The sequence below is a fragment of the Sinocyclocheilus anshuiensis genome, unplaced genomic scaffold (genome assembly GCF_001515605.1).
Source record: "Sinocyclocheilus anshuiensis isolate Anshui unplaced genomic scaffold, SAMN03320099.WGS_v1.1 scaffold343, whole genome shotgun sequence".
In the NCBI taxonomy this organism is placed as follows: Eukaryota; Metazoa; Chordata; class Actinopteri; order Cypriniformes; family Cyprinidae; genus Sinocyclocheilus; species Sinocyclocheilus anshuiensis.
This window is the reverse complement of record NW_015549598.1, coordinates 555,111-578,903: the sequence shown is the minus strand read 5'-3', so window position 1 is coordinate 578,903 and position 23,793 is coordinate 555,111. Positions and strand designations below refer to the sequence as shown.

Sequence of the window (23,793 nt, the reverse complement as noted above, 5' to 3'; positions counted from 1 at the left end):
GATGCCTGTGTTCACTCAGCCGCTTCACAGACAGCCTGCTAGTAACGTTACCGAATTTATTTCTCTTTTGCATGTTATGGTCCTTGTGTGTGTAAAACAAGACAATAAAAGGTCTAAACTTACCTCATTTGGCAGAAAAGGTGATTATCCTTGAAGAATTCGCGATGCCAGATCTTCACTTAGTTGTATCTTCATCTCTTTTAAATTAAGAAAGATGTAAATGGTCTCTCCTTTTCTCGACAATTCCTCTGCCAGCTTTTGTTGAAGGCATTAAACTAACTACATTAGTACTGCGCTTCAGATTTATCACAACTGCTTCTCTTCAGTAATGGCAGATGCTTGAAACGGTATGATCAGCACTAAATACAGTGCATCAACAACAATTAAAAGTTAATAAACAATTAAAAGAGTAACCTCCGTAAGTAAGATGTGTGACGATAAGCAGAAAATGTTGAATGTGACGGCTCCGACATTCATTTGCCAAACAAGCCAGACCTTAACTAAATTAATGTTACGTCAACAGTTTATGTGACATTTAACAACATAGTCTATAATTTACCACGGAAGTGTAGAAACAGGTTCCCCAAATTCGAAAGCCAACTTTAAAATTAAACTGACCAAGAAGATCTCCGTGAGTAATGGCGCCTGCTCTTGCACTGTTTTCGCGCCGATAAGCGACCAAGGTTCTCGCTCCCACAATGCAAAGCGTAATTAAAAAATACGGGAAAACACATGTAAAAACCAAAAATGGAAAAATTACTTTAAATATTACGGTATATTGTACTGTATATTTACAGTTGTTTCTTAAAGTGCAGGGAAGCTCCGTGAAGGGATAAAAAAACTAGATTTTATAAATTGCTCCTGAAAATCATAAGCGCTGGATGCGAGGGGCCCCAGAAAAGCTGAAACATATCAAACTTTGACACGCGCGCACTGAGCTACGAGGGCTTTCACAATAAACGTCTCCCTCTGTATAAGAAGTCCAGTCATTCATCACTGCGTGTCTCCTCCATGTTCCTTCTCTCATTTCATACCACGCTCACCCTAACAGCGTCGCTTTTGCGTTCTCCATTGATTTTTAAAGGGCAAAACTAGAGAAAGGCAGATCTCTGTTTTTGCTCAATGCCAGGCCCCTTCCTATTCTCCCAGCGCGTTATGGGACTTCCTCCCAGCTGTTCTTCATACTAACATACACACATTTTATCCATCCAGCTGGGCATTTACTATGCCGGGACCTGCAGTCCAAATCATATTTAACTTTCACGTTTCGCCCCCTCCCTTGGGCCCGACTGCTCCTGTCTCAGCCCCCCAAACTGTTCCAGCTAATGCTCCCCAAGTGCTAAACAGCACTCAGAGTTCATCTCCACAGCTTTCAAATGAATTAAGACAAAGAACAGCTGGATTGCCGGAATTTGTGGATGACTCAGAGGTCTATTTAATTGATTTCTTCCATTCCATTCCATTTTAAGTGAATATTCCAGGTTAAATACAGGTCTTCAGAAATACGGTATACTTGGGTCAACAACTGTAGCTTCATAAACTTTTCATCCAAGTGCTTAACATGAAGGTGTGAATCTGAATTATTTCCGGTGGCAAACATTTATTTAACTTTAATATTCCTTTAATTCAAAAACTTGGCTTTCGACCTTGAAGGTGTCTTGAAAAAATCTGGTTTTGGCAACTTTTGCTTATTAAAGACAGACATTCTGCAACATCACTATATCCATATAAAGCACTTTTAAGAATAATAGAAGTATTTTTGGTTTTGCAGTGACATGTAGACAACCTGGTGCATGTGTTGATGATCGATTGATTGTGACTTTCTCTTTTGTCCCCTGCAGTATCTACAAATGAAATGGCCGCTTCTTGAAGTTCCCGGGACGGCAGCCCTTAAAGACTCCAGATCACCAACACCAGGGCACTTAGTAAGTCCATCAGCAACTTCATATTCTGTATAGTTTACAATGCAGTCAAAATGATTTGATTATAAATTGGGTCTAGACTAACCTTTTTGTAAATTGTCCATTCTTATGTTATGCTCTTGCATGATGTGCATCTTTAGAGAGCAGATGCTTTGAAAGGCAACAGTTTGATCTGAAACCATTAAACCAACAATACAATATTGTATTATATTGGTATTTAACTGAATAGGCTGGTTTATCTTGCCTTAAGAGCAAAGGTACATTGGTGTCCTGCATAACTTCTTTTGCAATGAACAACCAGAATTTTTTTTCCCACACAAGCATGACTAGCTTTTAGCCGAAACCTGGCTTAGGCTGAGGGCTTAAGCTTGTCGTTCTAAGTGTCAACAAGCAACAGACTTACTTTCATGCCATTCCACCCCCTCCGGCCACTCATGCGACCCAACTTTTGACCTGCTTCACCCTTTCCAGACACCACGGCGGAGAACCTCAGGAATGTTCGCTCCAAATGGCAGCTAATCCATTCCGGAGACACGTTTTTTTCACCCTCCAAACATGGAGATTGTCAGCTCAGAACGATAGAGGTTCTGCCACGGTGAAAAAGTGATCACTGACTGTGGTCTGAGCTGAAAGATTAGAGAGTTTGCCCAAGAGATTCCCAAACAGACCTTTGGGTCAGTTCTGTCTAAACGAGAATCCAATTTAAAGTTCTCAGGCCAAAGATTACGATGACCTGATAATAATACCGGGACACTGAGCCTGTTGTGTCTGGTGTTTTGTCTTTATTTACTTAGCATGTGTTTCATAAAGCATGCTTGGGGACTCCAGACAATCTGCAAATATGCAGCAGGGGGATTTCAATCCAATTATATGGAGATGAGTTGACTGTTGAAGCCTGTTGATGCTGACTTTGCTTTAACACTCAGTAATGTGTTGTCCAGAACGTAGATACACTGAATGCTACCTTTCACCCGTCAGAAAAACAGACTTCGCTTCCTCATTCGATGTTGGCATTGGGGATTAATTTCTGGCATGCAGATCTGGGGGAATCTCTTGTGATCAGAGGATTAATTAAGAGTCCGTAAATAATTTAGGCGACATGCTAGAGGGTTTATTGTGTTTCTAATTAATGGAATGGGCTGTTGAAATCGCACCAGGCAGCCGAGAGGGCATGAGTGACCCGTGGAAACCATTTCTGTGGCTGCACAGATTGGGTCCAGAAGGCACACATGCTAATAGGGTGAGCCAGAGCGGCCGAAAGGCTCAATAATTCAGGAACCAGGTTTGTTTAGCATTCCATTGGCATCCCTCTGAATGTGTTCAAGTGTGATACTGCAGCACCGAGCCCACCCCTTCACATTGCCTTCCATATAATGCATCTGGACCCAGGCCGCATGAATAATGCATCAAACCAGAACACAGGGTAGGTGATGTGTGAGGCATTGTGGGAACTTCAGACCTGTCAACCCCTTTGTAAGCTGTGTGTGAGATTTGTTTTTTTTTTTTGGTCAGAATCATACAAAAAAGTCCTGTGACATTACCGTGGTTCATGTATCAAATGGCAATACCATGGTACAATTTGATTCCCATATTCATATATACCATGACACTGTAAGGTACATCGATGAATAGCATGGTAATGTCCAAAAACACAGTATTAGCATGATGTTTTCACATGGTGTCTTATATGGTAACACTGTGGTACTTTTTTTTTTGAAGAATCCTTTATTGGTCTTTCTGAGATCCCATACTCTTTATAGATAGGACATAAGCTTGATCTCTAGGTACTTTAACGGAATGTCCTTTAGCTTTTCTGATTAGCTGCATTAGTGCTAACTGATGGTAATCCTCACACTTCACAAAAAAATGCACTCAGAGTCTTGTATCTGATATGAAATAATCTCACAATGATATCACAAGTGCAAAACCTGGTTCTTAAAACCCACAGTATGTCACCGTGTTCAGCAAACACTTATATTAGCAACAGTCGACACAGCAATCACATTTGGCTAGCCAGTGCCTTAACTGTTGTCCGTCTCGAAAGCATTCTTGCACATTAGGTCTAGTCAAGAATTGATGGTTTAAATAATTTATAATAAACTAATAAAGTCTTTACCAAGCATTAGTCATGAGTCCACAAGCAATTTTCAAATTATTTTCAAATATCGGATTACAAATGGAAATTCCATTTAAATTGCCTGCTAATGACATTGACAGTGGATGAGTCTTAGTGAAGGCATTATGTTTGTGCTGATGGGAAAAGTGTTGCATGTTCATGCAAAAATCCAGATGAATGCATCATGTGATTTTAGTTTTTTCCATTAAACCTGTTGTGGCCTCCATTTACAATGTGTGGTAAAGTATGAGGATGTAAACCAATATAAAACAAGATGCAGATTGCATCTACAGAAAGTAGTTCTTAATGGAGATGTTAAAATCTAATTCAGAGCCATGAAACTGTAAAGGCAGATGGTGATAATTGTAAATTGCACCCCATTGTTGGGGATCAAACTGTATGGCTCATACTGCTAGTTTTGGCTTGTCCTTTCCTCTGCACTATTTTATTATCCTTCATTTGAATCTGTATTTAGCAACTCATTCTTCCACTGCTAAAGCAGTTCATTGTGTCTTGATCCCTCTTGCTCAAACGCCTGTTTGCTCAGTAACTCAAGAAAGAGATGGAGGAGGTGAAGCCAAAAGAAAAAAAAAAACAACAGGCCACATTTGCTTCTTACTCCACAATGTGCTTGTTTTAGCAGAGCTCCAGTTTAACAGCTCCATGTGGTGGCACCAGAAGTCATCTTTGGGCAGGTTCCTTTGCTAGCGGGCGGAAAAGGGCAACAGATTAATCAGCAGGTGTAGAGCGCTGACTTTTTGTACACTTGTGACTTTTGCAGTTTTCAAATGGATGCGATACCTCCTTGTGGAGAGTCACTCCAAAGAACTCAAAGAAAACCGTTCAAAGAGGTGCAATGTTTGGCTAACATTGTGTTAACTTTAGTTCTGAGTGTCTCATAAAATAATGGCTGTTGAATGAAGACTGACCTAGCACAATGTGTAAATATGTGCTTGAGAACACTGGAGTCCATGTAATTTAACTGTGATACAAAAGGTGGAAAAATGTTTACACAATGACTCATTTTTTCTGTTTGGTGAGGTGTTTTGTCAGCTGTTTTTCACTGCTGTGCTGGTCAGGTGTCTTCTCCTCCTATAGACCAGTTTACAAAAGTGGATTTAGAGAGATTTATCAGGCTTCGCCCTTGATGAACTGCAGGACTTGTTTGAACAAAAGGTAAAAAGATCCAGGTACTTGTTGACAGACCACAATTGAAGAAGAACCCAGTTCTGCCATCTAAAGGTGGATTCCTGCATATTGCAACTTGAACGGTTGACTGAGAAAGTGCTATTGTTGTTGTGTCATTGTCCTTGTTACCGAACCCAGTGACAGTCAATCTGTGTTTCCCCCCAGTCCTTCATTTAAAACCTAAGTTGTGTTAATCTGGTGGACACTTCCTTTCTATTAGCTGTAAAGAGCCCACTCAAACAACAAACAGGAGGACTTGACCAAGTGTTGATATGGATCCTTGGGATGCTTGGAGTCGGCTGGTCCCGTCCAGTCCGTTTATAAGGGGGGCGAGGGGCCCAGTCTGGCGGCAGTCTATGCTTGAGATGTTGGTGTCGGAGGCAAAACGGCTGGTGTGTTGACACAGCAGGGATTCTTGGCAGTAGGATAGTGAGAGAGAGAGAGAAGCCATTAGCCTCAACAGCTAATATCATAGTGCAGCGGATAAACACAATCTTAGAGGAACAGTGCAAGTTGTCCTCTACCTTTCTTTCCCAATCAACCTGCTGACAGATCTTTAAAACAATCCTGTAATGCACCTTTCTCCAGAAGTCAGGCTCAGCTTGTCTCGGCTGATGCAATGCTAAATTATGTACACACACAGAGACAGACAGTCAGACAGATAGATGGAAGGAGAAAGGCAAGGAATAGAGAGTCAACCCAAAGATTGGGATGTGTTTGGACTCTGGGAAACGAGAGCCAGTCTCGTCTCAATGCAAGCCTTGTTCATGTTCACAGAGTGCTGGTTGGAGCAGAGGTCAAACCCACTGCCTACATAGAGGTGGGGGGAAGGTTAGCATGGAGGAAACAAGATGGCATTCTCCGCTCTAGCTCCCTTGTGACGTCCTGAGCCAACAAGTACCCCATTCAATCTATGGCTCACCACCTTGCATTGCCTTATGTACACATCACAGCAGTGCTGCTTCTGATATTATTATAGTGCTACTGCTATATTTATGTGGTTAGGGTTCTGGACGTATGCTAGTAAATTATATGCTAATATAGGCTCCTCAGTATTCAGTGGGGTGGTAGAATTGCCTTCAAATGACTGTGCTAAAAATTATGAGTTATTATTCAGGTAGCTAGCTTTAAACATGTCGAGAGTTTAACTAACTTTAACTACAGCACGATTCTCTTTGAATTGCTGGTACGTCATGATGTTGGTTGACCTGAAAGAGAAAACTAAGTTGGAAGTTTTGCTATTGCTTGCTATAGTGTGCCATTTGCAGGAACTCTTAGAAAGTGAAACTTGAAATTGAGCTTGTTTAGCTTAGCATTTGCATTCATGTACTTGCATACAGTATTTTCCAGGGCTGAGGTATGGGTATGTGTAGTAAAAGGCTGAAATGGCCTTGATAGCTGGTTTTTGCCAGAATAGATGCAACTTTTCAAGCAACACTCCTCACAAAGTCATCAGGTTATAACTCTAAGGTAATATGCCCCTTTTACAACCACATTAGCCTAATGTAGGGGTAGCCAACCCTGCTCCTAGAGGGTTGACTTCCTGCAGACTTCAGTTCCAATCTTGCTCCAACACACCTGCCTATTAATTTCAAGTAATCCTGAAGATGCCGATTAGCTGGTTAAGGTGCATTTAATTAGATTTGGTGCTAAACTCTGCAGAATGGTAGCTTTCCAGGAGTGGACTTGCCTACCCCTGGCCTATCGGCTTCCAAAATTGTGCCTTCTTAAGAATCTCAAAAGTCGTCCTGATCTGTTAAACTTTTGCCACCTCGCCAAGAGAAGCACTGAAGGGTTTGTTACAACAGGTTGCCACCCTTGGCCGCCTCTTGAGAGAGGTGTAGTAAACAAGACCACTGCCATTTCCCCTCAAATGCCAGGCCTGTCCTAGTGTCACTTATGGCGGGTGGCAGCTGGAAACAGCTTCCTCTTGTTAAAATGCTGCCTGTTAGGGGTGTTAGGTGGGATTTCTCCCACCCTCCATGCAGCCGGTCAAATGCCCAACTCGTGTTTATTTTCCTTTGGGAGAAGTAGGGAAAAGTAAACTCTGCTGCCGAGACCCATTGTTCTTTAAAACTCTCTGGCGCCAATCACGAGTAATGAGGCCTAATGGCTATTTTCTTCTTTTCGGTTGGCTTTTTGGTTGTTTAAACATGCACACACACTTCATTTCCCCTCCCTCACCTCCTTCTCCTTTTGTTTTCAGTCCAATAAGGTGCCAGTGGTACAACACCCCCATCATGTTCATCCCCTTACACCGCTGATCACCTACAGCAATGAACACTTCTCCCCTGGGACGCCTCCCTCTCATCTTTCACCGGAGATTCTTGACCCAAAGACGGGTAAGCGCCACCAACAGCAATTTCCAGATGAATTTGCTGAAGCTTTGAGAAAGTAGTACAATCCAGAAACGCTGAGTCGTGACTTTTTTTGATGGGGTTTATTGCAATAATATGGGGATAGAAGTAGTTACAGGTGAACAGTGTGTGTTACAGTTACAGGTGAAGTGTGTGATTTGGGGCGCCACTAGTGGCATTAAATGGAATTGCAATCATTTTTAATCTGCCGGACTAAACCAGTGGTGTGATTTTTTTGGGGCAGGACTACCTGTTTGCAGGGCAACTGTAGACAAGGGGGAGTGTTTGAAGATATTCAGTATTTTTGCAATTTGATTTTTCACCTTTGTGCTCACACTTGTATGTTAATATTTGTCTTCAGTTTTCATAATCAGTGATTGTTTCTTCAGGAATACCAAGGACCCCTCATCCTTCAGAGCTGTCCCCATATTACCCTCTCTCTCCTGGGGCAGTTGGACAGATCCCGCACCCTCTAGGATGGCTGGTTCCTCAGTAAGTCTGAACCCTGTGGCTTTAAATTACATAACATCAACCTTATTTTACCCATGCAGATGGCTTATTGAAGTTTTTTCTAGCAAAATGTGCATCTGTTTGTCCCTGATTTTGCTTTAGCCAGTTGTTTGAGTGCTGTTCTTCTGTCTTCAGGCAAGGCCAACACATGTACTCCATCCCACCTGGGGGCTTCAGACACCCCTACCCTGCACTTGCCATGAACGCCTCCATGTCTAGGTATGTAACAGAGGGCAAGACCTTCTTTTCTGCACCAACATGCTGATTTAAAGTTAAACTCATATCTATTAATAGACATGAGATGCAGACAGCGCGATTCCTCCCTGAAGGCTCAGAGAACAGTTAGTACAGGAAACTGCTGATGTATTTTTTGCTCAGTAATGGCGCCTTGATACCTCTCTTTCTTTTTCAACCCTGTGCATGTTCCAGAAAGGAAATCTTTTATTGAATGCAACACAATTGGTTTTATCTCTCTCTCTGATAAAAGTACAACTTGATTGCCAATGCTCAATGCTAATAATGAAATAAAATTATTAGATAACACTGAAATGTTTGTTTAGCGTGGCATATAATTGTCATATGCATGGTATTTTTATGGTGCTTTAAAAAATACTGTGGTATTACCATGCTACTTGTCTAGAAAAAAAAACAATTTGATAGGGTATAATTGTGATATTATGCAAATGTCCCACGGACAAACTTCCGAACAAGAATTCGACCAAACTTATTTTAGTTAAATAAAACCTCTACTCACCTAAAGTGATTGTTGCAGAAACTCGAAGGTGTAAGTTATTCCATGTTATGCCTTCATTTTTCCCCACTTTTTACCATATCACTGTAAATATGCTAGCCATTATATGAAAGTAGCACTTCTTGAAACTCTTGCTGAATAGAAACTACTCTAATGCATGATTTTATCATATTCTTTCCATTCAGATAATGCTTAAAATTTCCTTGGGTTGCTGGATGAGTTAAGTTTTCGCACGTCAGCATGAACTCTCGCTGTCTTTTAATCTCCCTCTATTGCTTTCACGGTTATCTTATGACTGTGCACCTTTTGTTGGTCTCTAGCAGGAGAGAAATCTTTTTCTGCTTGCGTTCATTTTGTGGCACAGTGAAGTGCTGTAGTCCAGCGTCAATATGTGTTGGACAAGAGTGTGCAAATCACAGATTGGAACAACGTTTTTCCCCCTCATATGTGAAAATGACAATGCTGCTATTGTATTAGCTGTTATGAATCTGAAAGCCTAGAGTTGAAGATTTTTCCAGATGCAGCTGCTAGGATAGGTTCTCCCAGTGTGACAATATCTATCTATCTATCTATCTATCTGTCTATCTGTCTGTCTGTCTGTCTGTCTATTTTATTATCTATTGCTTTGTCCCGCTTTATCTATAGCTCAGTCATACCATTCTATCTATTGCTCTGTCTATCCCTCTATTGTTCTATCTCTAACTATTCTCTCTATATCATTTTATCTATTGTTCTATCACTGTATCTCCCATTCAACTAGCTACCATTGTATTTATACCTTCAATATTCTGATACATCTGTCTATATATTACTGTCTATTACTGACTGTGTGAATCTGTCTGTCTTTCTAGCCTGGTATCCAGTCGTTTCTCTCCTCACATGGTGCCTCACCCTCCTCATGGCCTGCACCAGACGAGCATCCCTCACCCCGCCATTGTGTCGCATGCCATCAAACAGGAGCCCAGCGGCGACAACTTCGGCAACTCGACACACGGGTCAGTCCATCTCCTCCGTTACTCTCTCACAGTTATTTCTCTGCTCTTCTCCGACTGACTGTCTTTGGGTCCATCTGCATCTGTACAGAAAGCCCTCAGTGCCTGTGAAGAAAGAGGAAGAGAAGAGGCCTCACATCAAGAAGCCCCTAAATGCCTTTATGCTCTACATGAAGGAAATGAGGGCCAAAGTAGTGGCCGAATGCACCCTGAAAGAGAGCGCAGCCATCAACCAGATCCTGGGCAGGAGGGTGAGCGCTTACAATTCCATTATGAGAGGAGCTGAGATGCATTAGTGTTCTCTTCATCTTGTCTTAAAGGAACGGTTCGCCTAAGAATGAAAATTGGCATCATTTACTCACCCTCATGTCATTCCAAACCCACATGAAGCACAAAAGGAGATATCATGATGATTGTGCTGGTCGCTCTATTCCATGCAATTACAACGAATAAGCACTGAAGCTATCAAACGTCAAAAAAGGATGCAAAAGCATAGTAAAAGTAGTCCGTATGACTTGCATGCTTCTGAAATTTTTCCTTTTGTACATGATGGTTTGGAATGACATGAAGGTGAGTAAATGATCAAAATGTGCATTTTTGGGTGAACTATCCCTTTAAGGAATGAAAAAAGGAGGGAAATTTGACCATTCTTTTATTCCGCAGTGGCACTCTCTTTCACGTGAGGAACAGGCCAAATACTATGAACTCGCCAGAAAAGAACGACAGCTGCACTCTCAGCTTTATCCGGGCTGGTCTGCGCGAGACAACTACGTAAGTGAGCCCAGAATACAGAGTTTAATGCAAATCATGTGGGGTTCGGATTCCTCCATTGTTTTTGGCAGCCAGGGGAGTTTTGCTTAATCAAACACATCTAATTTGCTCCAAATCATGTCTGTCCGCAGGGAAAGAGGAAGAAAAGGAAGAGAGACAATAAACCTGATTCCCCACAAGAGAGTAAGTGTCACTGGCCATCAGTATTTCTTTCTCACTTTCTGTATGCATGATCTTTCGCTGAACTTGAGCTTTTTTTCCCCCAGCATCCCTGTTGGTCCAATCACTCAGCTCATAGATCATGTTCAGTTCAATTTTGACCTTAGAAGCTAGATGACGAACATTTTGGCTTTTTTCTTCTTTTTTTTTCAAGGAATAGTTCATTTACTCACTCTCATGTTTTTCCAAATCCGTATGAATACATTTTTTTATTATTATTTGTGTGGGTGTGTGTTTGAAGTAATTTGGGAGCAAATGGGAGTTATTTTTAGTAGTTTTTAGTCAGTTTTTGTATTTTTATGAAAATAACCTTTAAATTTTGTCACTATTTTTTTCATGTCATAATCATTAATGTTGGTCAATTTTTGACTGAAATGGCATCTAAAATTATTTGATTAAAAAAAAGCAAGAATAATTACTCAATTAAATGTTTAAACATTTAATTCAAACCGTATGTATTTAACCATAAACAGTGTTTTGTTTTCATTCGCCATTTGTTAACAGACTATTTGGGAGTATATTTAACCCTGTTTCCCCCTCATCTACAGGTAACTTCTCACCCCAGCTCAAGAAGCAGTGCGTCCCGTACCTGCCATCTGAGAAAATGTGTGACAGCCCTACCTCCTCTCACGGCAGCATGCTGGACTCGCCCGCCACACCGTCCGCTGCCCTGGCGTCACCGGCGGCCCCTGCTGCCACTCACTCGGAGCAGGCTCAACCCCTGTCCCTCACCACCAAACCGGAGGGCAGGACCCACCACCCCCACTTACCCCTAATCTTTTTTGAAAATAATATATTTTATTTTTTGTCCTTTGTAGAGGATGCCAGAACTAAGTTATTACAAAAAAAATATATATATATATATATATATAGACATGAAAAGGCATGTATAGGCAAAAACAATGTTTTATGTTTTCATTCACCAATCAGTTTTTAAGTTTCAGGCTATTTTTAACCAAACTTTGTACAAAGATGATTCCCAACTGATTTATGAAAGATATAACAGAATGATTTGGTATACTACTTTACTTTATGCAATGTGTGCGTAAAAACCACAATGAAAAAGAAGTGTTATAATGGGAGTAATAAATGTGCAACATTTTCATAAGAATATCTCATATTTCATAGGAATATTAATCTATAATTTCTTTCCCTATATATTGACTTGTTGTGTCTCCCTACAATGCCTGATTAACATGCCGTTTGTCCTGGTGTCCTCTACAGAAGACATGTATGAAAATAATGCCCTGCTTTGTAACAAAAAGTCATATTCCAATCTGAAACTCCATAACATTTTTCTGAGCTATTTATTTACGACAAACAAGTTTAGCCAGATTTAAATGATAATTACAAAACATCATCATATTTCCCTAAGAGTGCTAAATTTGATCATTCTGTCGATATCAGTCATATTTGAAGACCAAGGAGAGGGAGTGTTTATGATCAAACCTCCAAACATTTGATATCTCTGAAAAGCCCTGAGTGTGCTCTGTACAGGACATCCAGACTGAAAACTGGTAGTAGTAGGGTCTCAGAGAAATTCACTGAAATATAATATCCTCTACAGAGGACAGAAGTCAATGCCTGGGTCCCAGGAGGATATGGGTCCGCTCTCAAGGAAACTGCTGAAGCCCATAATTACGAGATGACCAGCACAGTTCATTGTGGTTGTTGTGGTGAGTAAAAATGACAGTCCAGACTAAGGGAGAGTTGACCAGGAAACACTTGAGGTGCTAAGAATGGCTTTAAGTTGCATTCAGTCACTGTTTTGCAAAGCTGTGTTTAATGCTATGAAACTGGCTCCTTGATTTTGTTTTGTATGTGATGGCATCAGATGGTAAAACCACGACATATGATAAATACGTTTGATAGCTATAATATAGATAGACTACATGGCTCGGTGTACCATACTGTTTACTTCCGTATCACATCGCAGTATCGATATTTTTAACCCCCAAAGTATGTTTTTTAGTCATTTATTTCATATAGGAATCCATAAGCTCAGAATTATGCCGATTATGTAACAATTATGTAGGCCTAACCTAATATAAGAATGTAGTGTGTCAGATGTAAACGAAAATTAAAAATTAATTAAAAAAAAAATCCAGAATATCATTAAACTATGAAATATATAGCATTGCCGTATAGCTTTGAACACCACTGAGTGTAAAATTAAAATTAATACCCGTGCGATAAAATTAAAATTAATATCCGTGCTTCAGACAGATAAAGGGATCCAACAAGAACAATGTGGTCTTCTAAGTTGTAACATGAGTGAGGAATTAATATAGGTGTACTGCGACACCGCCCTCTAGTGGCAGACATAAATATCACACTGGTGTCGGTCAGTAGAGTTAAAGGTTTCTGCCAGTAGATGGCGATGTTGTCTTAAGATCCCTTTGTAACGATGGCGGCGACGTTGACGTGCGGTCGAGCGGCCAATGAGGAGTCTAGGTATTTATTATGTCTATGCAATATATACTGTATAGAGGAGACTGGGGCTAGTTGTCAAACTCCTGGGAATATTTGTCGCGGTAGGTTTTTTTTGTGAATTTTTGTTTCTGTATAGACACACGTTGAAGTCTTGATTACAAAAAAACTGTTTTCACCGTTGTTGCCCAAAACGAAATATACAATTCACTGAACACACTTTGACTTTTTGTGTAGCGTGGTAAACTGTGACAATGGGCACCTACAGCAGTCAATTCAGGTTTATATATTTTTGTGTACATTTCTGATGAGACGATTAAACCAGAATACATCTTCACGTTTTTTATTGTTTGCAATTATCATAACTAAAAACACAATTAACTCCTGAAGCATAGAAACTGTTCATCTGCGTTCATTCAAATGAGCAAAAACCCTTCAGTGTTCTTGAGTGAAATATATTCATATAGATCCTGACATCAACATTTGTGCTCAGCAGGCTGTGTGCACTGATGAAATCCTGCATGCCTGGATCTGCTGTCACTTCACATTCATTCATTCATTCATTCATGTGCAATATCCTGTGTACACACCTTCAGTTACAGTAAATATACAGGGGCAAAGTATGATTATGATTACTTAATCTGAGTCACAGACAGCTGAACCTTTCAGTTTTATTTTTAACTCAAACAGCATGTGATCATCTTTTTTTTAATGATATTAGTTCTCTCCTGAATCATCAGGAATTCAATCAAATGCCAGTTGCATCAGACCTTATCTAAATGTGTTCTTTTTGACACTAAACACAGTTGCTTGATTTTTTTATTATTTTATTTTTTTCTAATTTAGGTCAGTTATGTCTAGCAAGTCATCGCACTTCCATATTTCATCACATTTAAAAAGTAGAAGAATTTTAACATTGTTAAGCTTCAACGTTGTTTTAACATTGCGTTAAGATTCAACAGTTTAACATTGTTTCAAGAATTCTAAGAATGTTTATCACTAGCAAAACCTATGTCAGTATTTATATAATTCAAACTTAAATTATTCAAATGGTTGTTTTGATTACTACATCAAAAGTTTGGATTAGTAATTATTTTCATTTGCATTTTAAAAGAAATTAATACTTTTCAACAAGTACACACTGAATTGATCAAAAGTCACAGTAAAGACATTTATTATGTTACAAAAGATTATAAAAAGTTATTTTGAATTTTCTATTCATCAAGGAATACTGAAAAAAATGTATAATGGTTACCACCACCAAAAAAAATAAAAAATTATGCAGCACAACTGTTTTCAACATTGATAGCAATAAGAATGTCCTTTGAGCTCCAAATCAGTATATTAGAATAGTTATAATATTTTATAATAATAAAAAATATATCAATTAAAATCATATGATTTAAATCAGTTATTTAAATAGTAATTATATTTAATAATATTACAGTTTTATTGTATTTTTGATCAAATAAATACAGCCAACTGGTGAGCAGAAGAGACTTCTTTCAAAAGCATTACAAATTTTAATGACCTCAAACCTTTCAACAGTAGTGTATAGAAAGAATAAGTAGAATATATACATAATGAGGTAGCAATAGCAAAAAAAACATAAATGGACAAATGGAATGCTAAGAAAGCACATCACATCAGATGTTATAGAAGAGCTAAATATAAGTACTTATTATAAGTGTACCGTAGTGATTCGGAATAAGGACAAAAACGCGGTTTGGAAGATGAATTCGATCTATGCACAATCAGCTTGTAACACTCCAAAGAGAAAGGAAAACTTGAAATCGCATCATATGACCCCTTTAAGATGAATCAGTTTGTCCACATGTTCTTTGCAGTCAGTCTCTGTTCTGCGATCTTCAGCTGATGGAGCTCTTCCGTGTCCTTCTGGGTTCATCGATAAGCTGTGTTGCTGCAAAGGTCAAGCTGAAATCTTCTGCTGCTGCCGTCTGACTGTCCATGAATGGGAAAACCTCTCTGGTAAAGCGGGTCACAAAACATGGCATCTGCTTTTTGCCGCCCAACACTTTCCCTCTGGATTCAAAGTTGTAGGCCACCTGGTAGTTTAGTCGAGTCAGAAGTCTTGTGATCTCCAGCTCTGGACCTCCTTCATTTTCTAGCAAATCACAGAGGGTTTGAATCAACACCGAGCCCAGAGGATGCATGAATGCAGCGTAACCTAGAACACGAATGAACGTACGTGAGTGAGGAGCTGAAGTGTTTGTGACTTTACAAACTATGCAAACAATGTTCTGGAGTTAATAAGTCACACCTGGAGATGTGGCGTACATGACTGCTGTGTCAATAGGAATGGAAAAGAGCTCAGACATGCCGTCCTCTTCCTCTGAGAATGAAGAATCTGCCTCCACCTTCGCACCTCCATCCAACTCATGCCCTCGACAAGCCTGAACACCAGAAGTTATGTTAATTATAAACATTCAGTTATGATCTGCAACAAGTTTCAAGCTTTAAGAAAAATATACAGGTCAAATAATGAAATAATATCAACTTAAATCAACATTTAACATCCATGCATGCATTTATATGGTGAGTAGCCATGCAATAATCAGAGAGAAACCCCCCAAAATGCTGTATATTTCCCTTTCATTTCCTTTGGCAGTCATGTGAACAGTAAAGTGTGACTTTTTTTTTTTGCCTTTTCAAGTCATGTCCACAATTTTTTTTGTGTGTTCACATAACAATTGCCACAAATGTGACAAAGTTTCATACCATTCTGATGAATAAAAATAAAAATTCACAACATTTTTTGGCTTAAAATGACTGAATAGTACCAGAGAATCAAAGGAATTCTAAAGTGGGATGTAATCATCACAGCCATCAATATTTGCTAAAAAGGTCAGAGGAGTTTGTCTGTGAGAAAGTTTTCACAAAATGTACCTGGATGAGGAAGAGTTTGCTCTTGTCTGCCATTGACGGGCCTCCAAAGTAACTGTAGATCTCTGCCAGTTTCACAGCACGTCCATCGGCGCCAAACACAACACCCTCCTCACCGTGACTGGATATGACGCCCACAAAACAGTCTTTGACCGTCTTCTTGCTCTCTGAGGATGAAAGACATAGAATTAGTTCAAGTTAGTGGTGGTGTGAAATTTAATATAATGGACAGATTCTGCATGTGTTCTTTTTTTGAGCTCATTTGTTCCTATTTATGCGGTTTATGAGGTCACAATCTCTTCCATTCATATTGTGTATCATATGTCCAGATTTCAGTTTGTGTGACTTTTAGTCACTGACTAGTAGTTTTATTGCTCATATGATTCACTCATTCTGATCATAGCAAAATCAAATTGTGATTCAACTCCTCAAGTTAAAAGAGTTTGTGCCAGAGGTAAATTGTGTTTAATCTGTGTTTGCTGATAAATGAGGACAGTATTATTAACAAGCATGGGACTTTGGCACCAATAAATGACCTTATGTAAAGTGTTTTTAAGAAACCAGAGAGGAAAAAAAGCATTGAAGAAATGAAACATGAATTCTGCTTGGAAAGAAATTGATTTGTTTTTAAATCATTAGACTAAATATTGTTACCTGCTTTAAATGCTTCATAGATCTCATTAGCGTCGATGTCCATTCTGATGTCCACAGAGAAGCCGAGCTTGCTGAGGATTTTGTGAAGTCTTCGAGTGTCTCTCTTCGCACCATTCCTCTTGTTCAGACCCACACCTGGATAGAAGTTCTCCACAGACACTATCAACGCCCTGTTCTTCATTCTCTTGTTTGCTGTGAAAGGAAATTTACAAGACATCATCATTACCGCTCTTCTATCAAACACAGGTCTAATGCAGTATGATCTGTGTGTGAATAAGGAGAGCCTACTTTATGAGTCTGTCTGAGCATCATATAACAGGTGAGTCCAGCTTTTATGAGCCTCGTCACGTCTTATTGCATATATGGAGTTTCCTCCCAGCATTTTCTGTGTCATCAGTCTGATCTACACAACACCAGCAGTTCCCTGACAAATCAGAATATATATATATATATATATATATATATATATATATGTATATGTATTAGTTTTAACATAGGCCTATATTCATTTTTCCAAAAGCTTTTAGGGTGAGATCGCACACCTTTATTTGCTCCGAGGAAGGGTGGATATGTATGTACACAGTAGACAGACAGCATGATTTGCAGCTCAACATTGTGTCAGCTTCAAATGATTTCTGCAATCCTGTTCTTCCCACAGAAGTTCTGTACTTCATCTACTGTACCACAGGGAAGGCTAAAGGACACAGTGATAATTAGCATAAAGAAAGATGACGTGCTTTTCTTATTTTGTGTGTTTACTTTGTATCAATAGCTTTTCAAGTTTCTCAGTGCCAGTTTTCAAATTGTAAATCAGTTTTCAACATGTAAATGATTGTTTAGACCGCTGCTGAAGAAGAACATGGTGTTGTCACATATGTGTTAGGCCTACGTTGGATTTGGCAATTTGAAATATTTTTTATAAAGTGTGGACTTTCCACTTGTTTGTAAGGCGCCACTTCTTGTCATCAACAGATTTAAATATGTATAGTTTTTCAATTTAAAAAAAAAGAGAAAAAATAGAGAAATTAAATTTCAATGTGGCAGAATTTCATTTCTCACATGCACCTCCTGGTAGAGGATGACTTTATGGTCTCTTTATGACTTTAAATAATACTGTCAGTGTCAATTTATTAATAATAATAATAATAATATTTTTTTTCAGGGTAGGCATTATTTTAGTCATAATTATAAAAATAATAATAAGTTTTTAATTTATAGACTAATTTATAGCAATTTTTCTCACCACATTATTTAAACTATCACAAAAAAGTATTCATTTTATGACACAACAAATCTTGTTTTTCATATCAGCTGAACTGTTTGGGCCTTTAGATGTTTATCAGTACCTGCTTATCCTTTATGAATGTAAAACTGTAAGTAGACTTCATGCAGATGGCTTGTTAGTACTGATGTCTGCCGTTCATGATAAAGTACAGTGTGTTCTGATCCTTCACGTCAAGAAGTACTTCAGTTCTGTAAAACGATGCACGTCTCTCATGCTCACAGATAAGTATTGCACCGTCATTCTGGTAGTTCCGGTAGGATGAGAATCACCAGATACTTTACTCTATATCAGTTTGTGTTATTTGCATACCAGACATGGTTTAATGCTTCTTTATTTTTCTTTTTGTATCTCATTTTCATTCTTATTTTCACCAGTTCTGGTTACTGTAATATTTTCAACGACTTCTATGTCTCATCATTGGGAGCCAAAATGTTCAAACTCCTTTTGCAGTCATTATTAATTTATAAAAGAGCACCTGAGTGCAAAGAATGACTAAACACTAGTTTAAGCCATGCAGTTAGCATACTGAACATCTCATAAGCACAAATAATAGTCATCACTGTATAGACAGCTAAATGAAACCTGGCATTAGTGTTTGTGACCAACAGGCCATGTTGAAATCCTGCATGTCTGGATTGGCTGTCAACTCCCATCATTTGAGCACTTGCAAAAGTACAGAGTGTTTAACAAACACTTCACACTTACAAGTACAGTAAATATAGCAAGGGCAAAGTATGAATATGTCGTAATCTGAGTCACAGAAACTAGTTTCGCATACAGTCAGCACAGGATCAGGATTATCATAACACAAGTGTTTCCCAGAAATGGTGTTTCATTAAAATGCCTTTGCAACACTGATTGATTTTTGAATTTAGTAAGACATTGAGCTTTCGAGTTCAGTTTAGGTTTTATTTGAATATCACATACAGAATAATACAGATAAACACTTTAAGATTTATATATAAATATATTTTTTTATATTTCATTTTTTTCAATACACGTTCAAATAGAACAGAATATGACTGTTTTACTTTAGGAAAATAAATACAAGGAAGTAGCAAACACAGCATTATAAAACAAGTCACATCTTGCACGTTTCCCAGCACCTTACTTCCTATTACCGATGCAACTTTACGTGATTATATGTTATCTCATCAAATGAGATGATATCTAACATGTCCACATGTTCTTTGCAGTCAGTCTCTGTTCTGCGATCTTCAGCTGATGGAGCTCTTCCGTGTCCTTCTGGGTTCATCGATAAGCTGCGTTGCTGCAAAGGTCAAGCTCAAATCTTCTGCTGCTGCCGTCTGACTGTCCATGAATGGGAAAACCTCTCTGGTAAAGCGGGTCACAAAACATGGCATCTGCTTTTTGCCGCCCAACACTTTCCCTCTGGATTCAAAGTTGTAGGCCACCTGGTAGTTTAGTCGAGTCAGAAGTCTTGTGATCTCCAGCTCTGGACCTCCTTCATTTTCTAGCAAATCACAGAGGGTTTGAATCAACACCGAGCCCAGAGGATGCATGAATGCAGCGTAACCTAGAACACGAATGAACGTACGTGAGTGAGGAGCTGAAGTGTTTGTGACTTTACAAACTATGCAAACAATGTTCTGGAGTTAATAAGTCACACCTGGAGATGTGGCGTACATGACTGCTGTGTCAATAGGAATGGAAAAGAGCTCAGACATGCCGTCCTCTTCCTCTGAGAATGAAGAATCTGCCTCCCCCTTCGCACCTCCATCCAACTCATGCCCTCGACAAGCCTGAACACCAGAAGGTTAATGTTCTGTTAAAATCTGTAACAAATTTAAACTCAACGTTTGTATTTATTTGGTGAGTAGACATTCAATACATTTTTAACAACTGTGGGAGAAAACCCACACACACAAAAAAGCTCTATATTTTCGTATTTCTCATTCATTTCCTATGGTGGTCATTTTTGACCATGACGAGCCCAAGAGACCTTTTTTGCTTTTTAGACATTTCAAATCATGTCCACAATTTTTTGTTGGTTCACCAGGGTTATTGTAGCTGAAACTACAACTTATTTTATTTACTTGAAATAAATTAAAAGTTAACTGAAATAAAATTGCTAAGGCAGCACTTGTCAGTTTGACTTGATGTACTCAAATAACAAAAAGAAAAATAAACAAAATTACTAAAAAAAAATTATTTCTATTACTGATTTTTTTTAATTACCAATTTTTAAATAAAAAAATTAAAATGACAAAATATAAAAACTGATTCAAAGTATTAATGAAAACTATAATAATATCTCAATGATAGTAAAATAACACTGGTATTCACATAGTTTCGTACTATTCCAATGACCAATGAATAAAGCGATGTAAAAAATTCAAAACATAACATTTTTCGGTCTAAAATGACTGAATAGTGCCAGAAAGTCAAAGGAATTTAAATCCGGAATGTTATAACAACTGTGAGTACGTTTTTTATTTTTTATTTATTTTTTATGTACCTGGATGAGGAAGAGTTTGCTCTTGTCTGCCATTGACGGGCCTCCAAAGTAACTGTAGATCTCTGCCAGTTTCACAGCACGTCCATCGGCGCCAAACACAACACCCTCCTCACCGTGACTGGATATGACGCCCACAAAACAGTCTTTGACCGTCTTCTTGCTCTCTGAGGATGGAGGACAGTGTTAGTGAGTAATCTGAATGGGCTGCGCAAGTTTCATTTCTGTCATTACTATTAAAATTTAGGCTATTGTGATTATCTGCAGTCATAACTTTCTGCAGGTTTGCATAATGGCAAAATCTCTTCCATGCAAACTCATAGATTGTAGATTTTATCTTTTATTATTTAGTCTTTTATTAGACAAAATGTCAGTACATCAAAGATGTGCTCACATTACCTGCTTTAAATGCTTCATAGATCTCATTAGCGTCGATGTCCATTCTGATGTCCACAGAGAAGCCGAGCTTGGTGAGGATTTTGTGAAGTCTTCTAGTGTCTCTCTTCACCCCGTTCCTCTTGCTCAGATCTGCACCTGAATAGAAGTTCTCCACAGACACTATCAACGCCCTGTTCTTCATTCTCTTGTCAGCTGTGAAAGGAAATTTACAAAAAGACATGATTTTCTCTTCTGTCAAACTCTGAATTTCAGTGCAATCGATTTGTATCTGAATAAGCTGCACGAGTCCGTTAAGGCGTCTGCCTGCATATATACTAGTCCAGCCCTAAGTTACTTGCCATTTATGGAGAATGTCGCTCTTAGGCAATACCTTTGTGTCATCTCCTTTGTGATTATACAACTCAAATAACTTCAATGTCTGCTAACCTAAAAGGGAATAAACCTTTCAGGTGCTTTTTAGGTATTTACTCTTGCAAGATTTTTGTGAGGAAGCAGACTGGTGAATTTCAATTGAAATCAATAATAGAACATGTTGGGAAGATCCAGTTAATGTTTACTTTTATGATGATTACTTTTTTTGAAATTAATCTCTGTTTATAGGCACGCTGTAAAAAAAAGAGTTTTCAAAGAAAATAAAGATGATTGGAGTCTGTTTTACGAGAAAATACAATTTCAGTCTTTCTGCTTAAAAACTTCGTTTAATTCAATGTTACATGCCTTTTCTTTTGTAGTTTTTTGTGAAAATGACTAGCAATTTCTATAAGTGAACTTTGTTTCGTAAATCCTACGCCAATTTTTTTAGTGTAACATCTTGGCAACAAAAAGGCTATTGAGTTCTTTTAACATACTGACCAAACTATGTTGCAACACTATATGTGGTAAATTGTCACAATGGGAACTTGCATTAAATAGTCAATTATGTGGGTTTTCGACAAATTTTACAAAAATTCTGAAGCACTTTTATGTTGTTTTGTTTTTGGCAAACTTGGAGTATGCAATTACTACATATAAAACTCAAGTGGACAGTTTAGCCAAGTTAAGTGTGACTGAAAAACTGGAACCGATATTACAAAAATTTAATATTTGTGTCAAAATCACTTCTGACTTGAAACTTTATAGTTACAGCCCTTGTGTCTGACGACTAGTCCCGGTCTCATTTTTATTTTAATTAAGAATAAATAAATTTGTTTTAAATTATTTTTAATATTATATTCAGTTTAATTGAAAGACATAATGGAGTTCGCAGTTAGAATAAACTGGATACGTGTGGTTTGGTGGCATGCATATTTTCAGAGCAATTTTCCTTATGACAAAATTTCACACTGTATCCCCCTTGTCTCAGACTTCCTCACTCTTATCTATCTGTCTACCCAAATCTTTCCTGGTATATAAGAATATAATTCCCACTGTCAGAGTTCATTTAGCATTAAAGTTGCTCTAAATAATGTTCAGAACAACTTACCTCATCTGTACTGAACAATTATCAAAAGTTAACATACTAAAATAACAAAGCATTGTTTTGGCCAACAGATATTATAATGAATAAAGTGTATCAAACTGTTTGAAACCAACCAAAGTCAGAAAATTAAATTAGCATTTATGGTAGTCACAAGTTCAAAGGTGGAATGCATAGCTCCAGAGAAACATTCCGATTACGTACATTGCAGCTTTCCTCTTCCAAACTTAAAAAGAATGTCTGTACTTATATGTCTGTCTACCTAAGTAACACCCAAGTGTTTCCTGCACGAGTTTAATTCCTGATTCTTCTACCATAGATAGTATTCAAATACTTCGTTTACTCATCATTTTTAAGTTACTCAAAATAATGTTCAGAGGCAGTTACTCCATCTTTATTCATGTTTGCTCTCATAAACGTGTGAAAGTACATTTAGTTACGACTAAAAACAGATTTACACACACACATAAAGAAGAAAGTATGGTTAAAGTATTTAGTGTATATTGATGGCAATACTTTGAACTTGTACATCAAGAAATAAACGATCTTTTGTTACAATGAATGCTATCAATTCTTGTGTCATTCAAGACCAAAAATCCCTACAGAATTAATTAAGTGTTATGTATCATTTATCAGAAATCCCACTTATAATTGTATGTTTTGTTACAAAAATCGACTTCATTCATCTACCATGTTTATCGTGTTTGATCTTTTCATAACACGCGAGTGAAATGTACACTGTAAAAAAAATTCCGTAAAATTTACGGTCCAACCTATTGAAGTACTGAAATCTGTTTTGTACATTAGGTGTAACACACAACCCTAATATACAAAACTACGAAGAAAAAACTAAGAAGAAAACCAAAAAAACATCAAATTTGAAATGTAACGCAGGGAATTCTGGGAATGTCAATTCCTTTTTTCACTTCCAAAAACGGTATACTACTGTAAAATTAATGTCCAATACATGTAATGTCCAATACAGTTTTTCACCGTATATAGTAGGGGAATTTACCGTTAACCATTTAACAGGTTTTTACTGTAGCATTTTTACAGTCTTTTACCGTTAAATTCACGGTCATTTTTTACAGTGTATGCAAAATAATCTGCCAAAACACACAAAGCAAAGCCTCAAGGATCATTAAGGACCATTATCAATGAATTTGTGATAGCCTATATTTGAATGTGTAGTCAAGTGTGCACATAACAGTAACTTCCCTTTCAAAAATAACAATGGCTTTATTCTAATAAAAGTGAAGTAACCATTATTATTTTTTATTTTTTTTGCATATTGATTACAATTTGTATAACAACAGTTTAACTAAAATACCATGGTTATGGTTAGTGTAGTAAAACCATAGTT

At 38.0% G+C, this 23,793-nt stretch overlaps 3 protein-coding genes across 4 annotated transcripts in view; 1 reads left to right on the top strand and 2 right to left on the bottom strand.

Moving 5' to 3' along the window:
• The window catches only part of LOC107658535 (transcription factor 7-like 1-A), a 36,351-nt gene extending 24,004 nt beyond the window's left edge, over positions 1–12,347 (top strand). Inside the window, exons 4-13 of the mRNA XM_016447127.1 lie at positions 1,842–1,925; positions 7,433–7,568; positions 7,973–8,075; positions 8,229–8,312; positions 9,696–9,839; positions 9,928–10,087; positions 10,500–10,607; positions 10,739–10,790; positions 11,375–11,640; positions 12,324–12,347. Coding sequence (XP_016302613.1) covers positions 1,842–1,925; positions 7,433–7,568; positions 7,973–8,075; positions 8,229–8,312; positions 9,696–9,839; positions 9,928–10,087; positions 10,500–10,607; positions 10,739–10,790; positions 11,375–11,640; positions 12,324–12,347 — 1,161 coding nt within the window. The remainder of the gene's footprint in view (positions 1–1,841; positions 1,926–7,432; positions 7,569–7,972; positions 8,076–8,228; positions 8,313–9,695; positions 9,840–9,927; positions 10,088–10,499; positions 10,608–10,738; positions 10,791–11,374; positions 11,641–12,323) is intronic.
• Positions 12,348–15,065: 2,718 nt separating this feature from the next.
• Positions 15,066–21,600, bottom strand: LOC107658599 (caspase-3-like). The gene is made up of 5 exons (XM_016447206.1): positions 20,975–21,600; positions 20,579–20,742; positions 19,730–19,862; positions 19,283–19,636; positions 15,066–15,090 (listed from the first exon to the last, which is right to left on the bottom strand). The coding sequence occupies exons 1-4, from the start codon at positions 21,192–21,194 to the stop codon at positions 19,317–19,319; spliced, it is 837 nt and encodes a 278-aa protein (XP_016302692.1). The 5' UTR covers positions 21,195–21,600; the 3' UTR covers positions 15,066–15,090; positions 19,283–19,316.
• On the bottom strand, positions 15,072–17,169 carry LOC107658598 (caspase-3-like). 2 transcript variants are annotated; one of them, XM_016447205.1, is made up of 5 exons: positions 17,103–17,169; positions 16,815–17,006; positions 16,164–16,327; positions 15,538–15,670; positions 15,072–15,444 (listed from the first exon to the last, which is right to left on the bottom strand). In XM_016447205.1, the coding sequence occupies exons 2-5, from the start codon at positions 16,993–16,995 to the stop codon at positions 15,125–15,127; spliced, it is 798 nt and encodes a 265-aa protein (XP_016302691.1). In that variant the 5' UTR covers positions 16,996–17,006; positions 17,103–17,169; the 3' UTR covers positions 15,072–15,124. The 2 variants fall into 2 exon arrangements, with proteins under 2 accessions (XP_016302691.1, XP_016302690.1); XM_016447204.1 differs by having other exon boundaries at positions 16,815–17,119.
• Positions 21,601–23,793: the final 2,193 nt, after the last annotated feature.

What these genes read in the sequence shown, in the direction of transcription:
- LOC107658598 (XM_016447204.1), bottom strand. Translation starts at nt 17,037, where the DNA reads ATGATGATGTCTTGTAAATTTCCTTTCACAGCAAACAAGAGAATGAAG. An exon ending in GCAAACTCTTCCTCATCCAG is followed by an intron (nt 15,671 to 16,163) that starts GTACATTTTGTG and finishes TCTGGTGTTCAG; the next exon opens with GCTTGTCGAGGGCATGAGTT. An exon ending in CATGTACGCCACATCTCCAG is followed by an intron (nt 15,445 to 15,537) that starts GTGTGACTTATT and finishes TTCGTGTTCTAG; the next exon opens with GTTACGCTGCATTCATGCAT.
- LOC107658599 (XM_016447206.1), bottom strand. Translation starts at nt 21,194, where the DNA reads ATGTCTTTTTGTAAATTTCCTTTCACAGCTGACAAGAGAATGAAGAAC. An exon ending in CTATGAAGCATTTAAAGCAG is followed by an intron (nt 20,743 to 20,974) that starts GTAATGTGAGCA and finishes CTCCATCCTCAG; the next exon opens with AGAGCAAGAAGACGGTCAAA. An exon ending in GCAAACTCTTCCTCATCCAG is followed by an intron (nt 19,863 to 20,578) that starts GTACATAAAAAA and finishes TCTGGTGTTCAG; the next exon opens with GCTTGTCGAGGGCATGAGTT.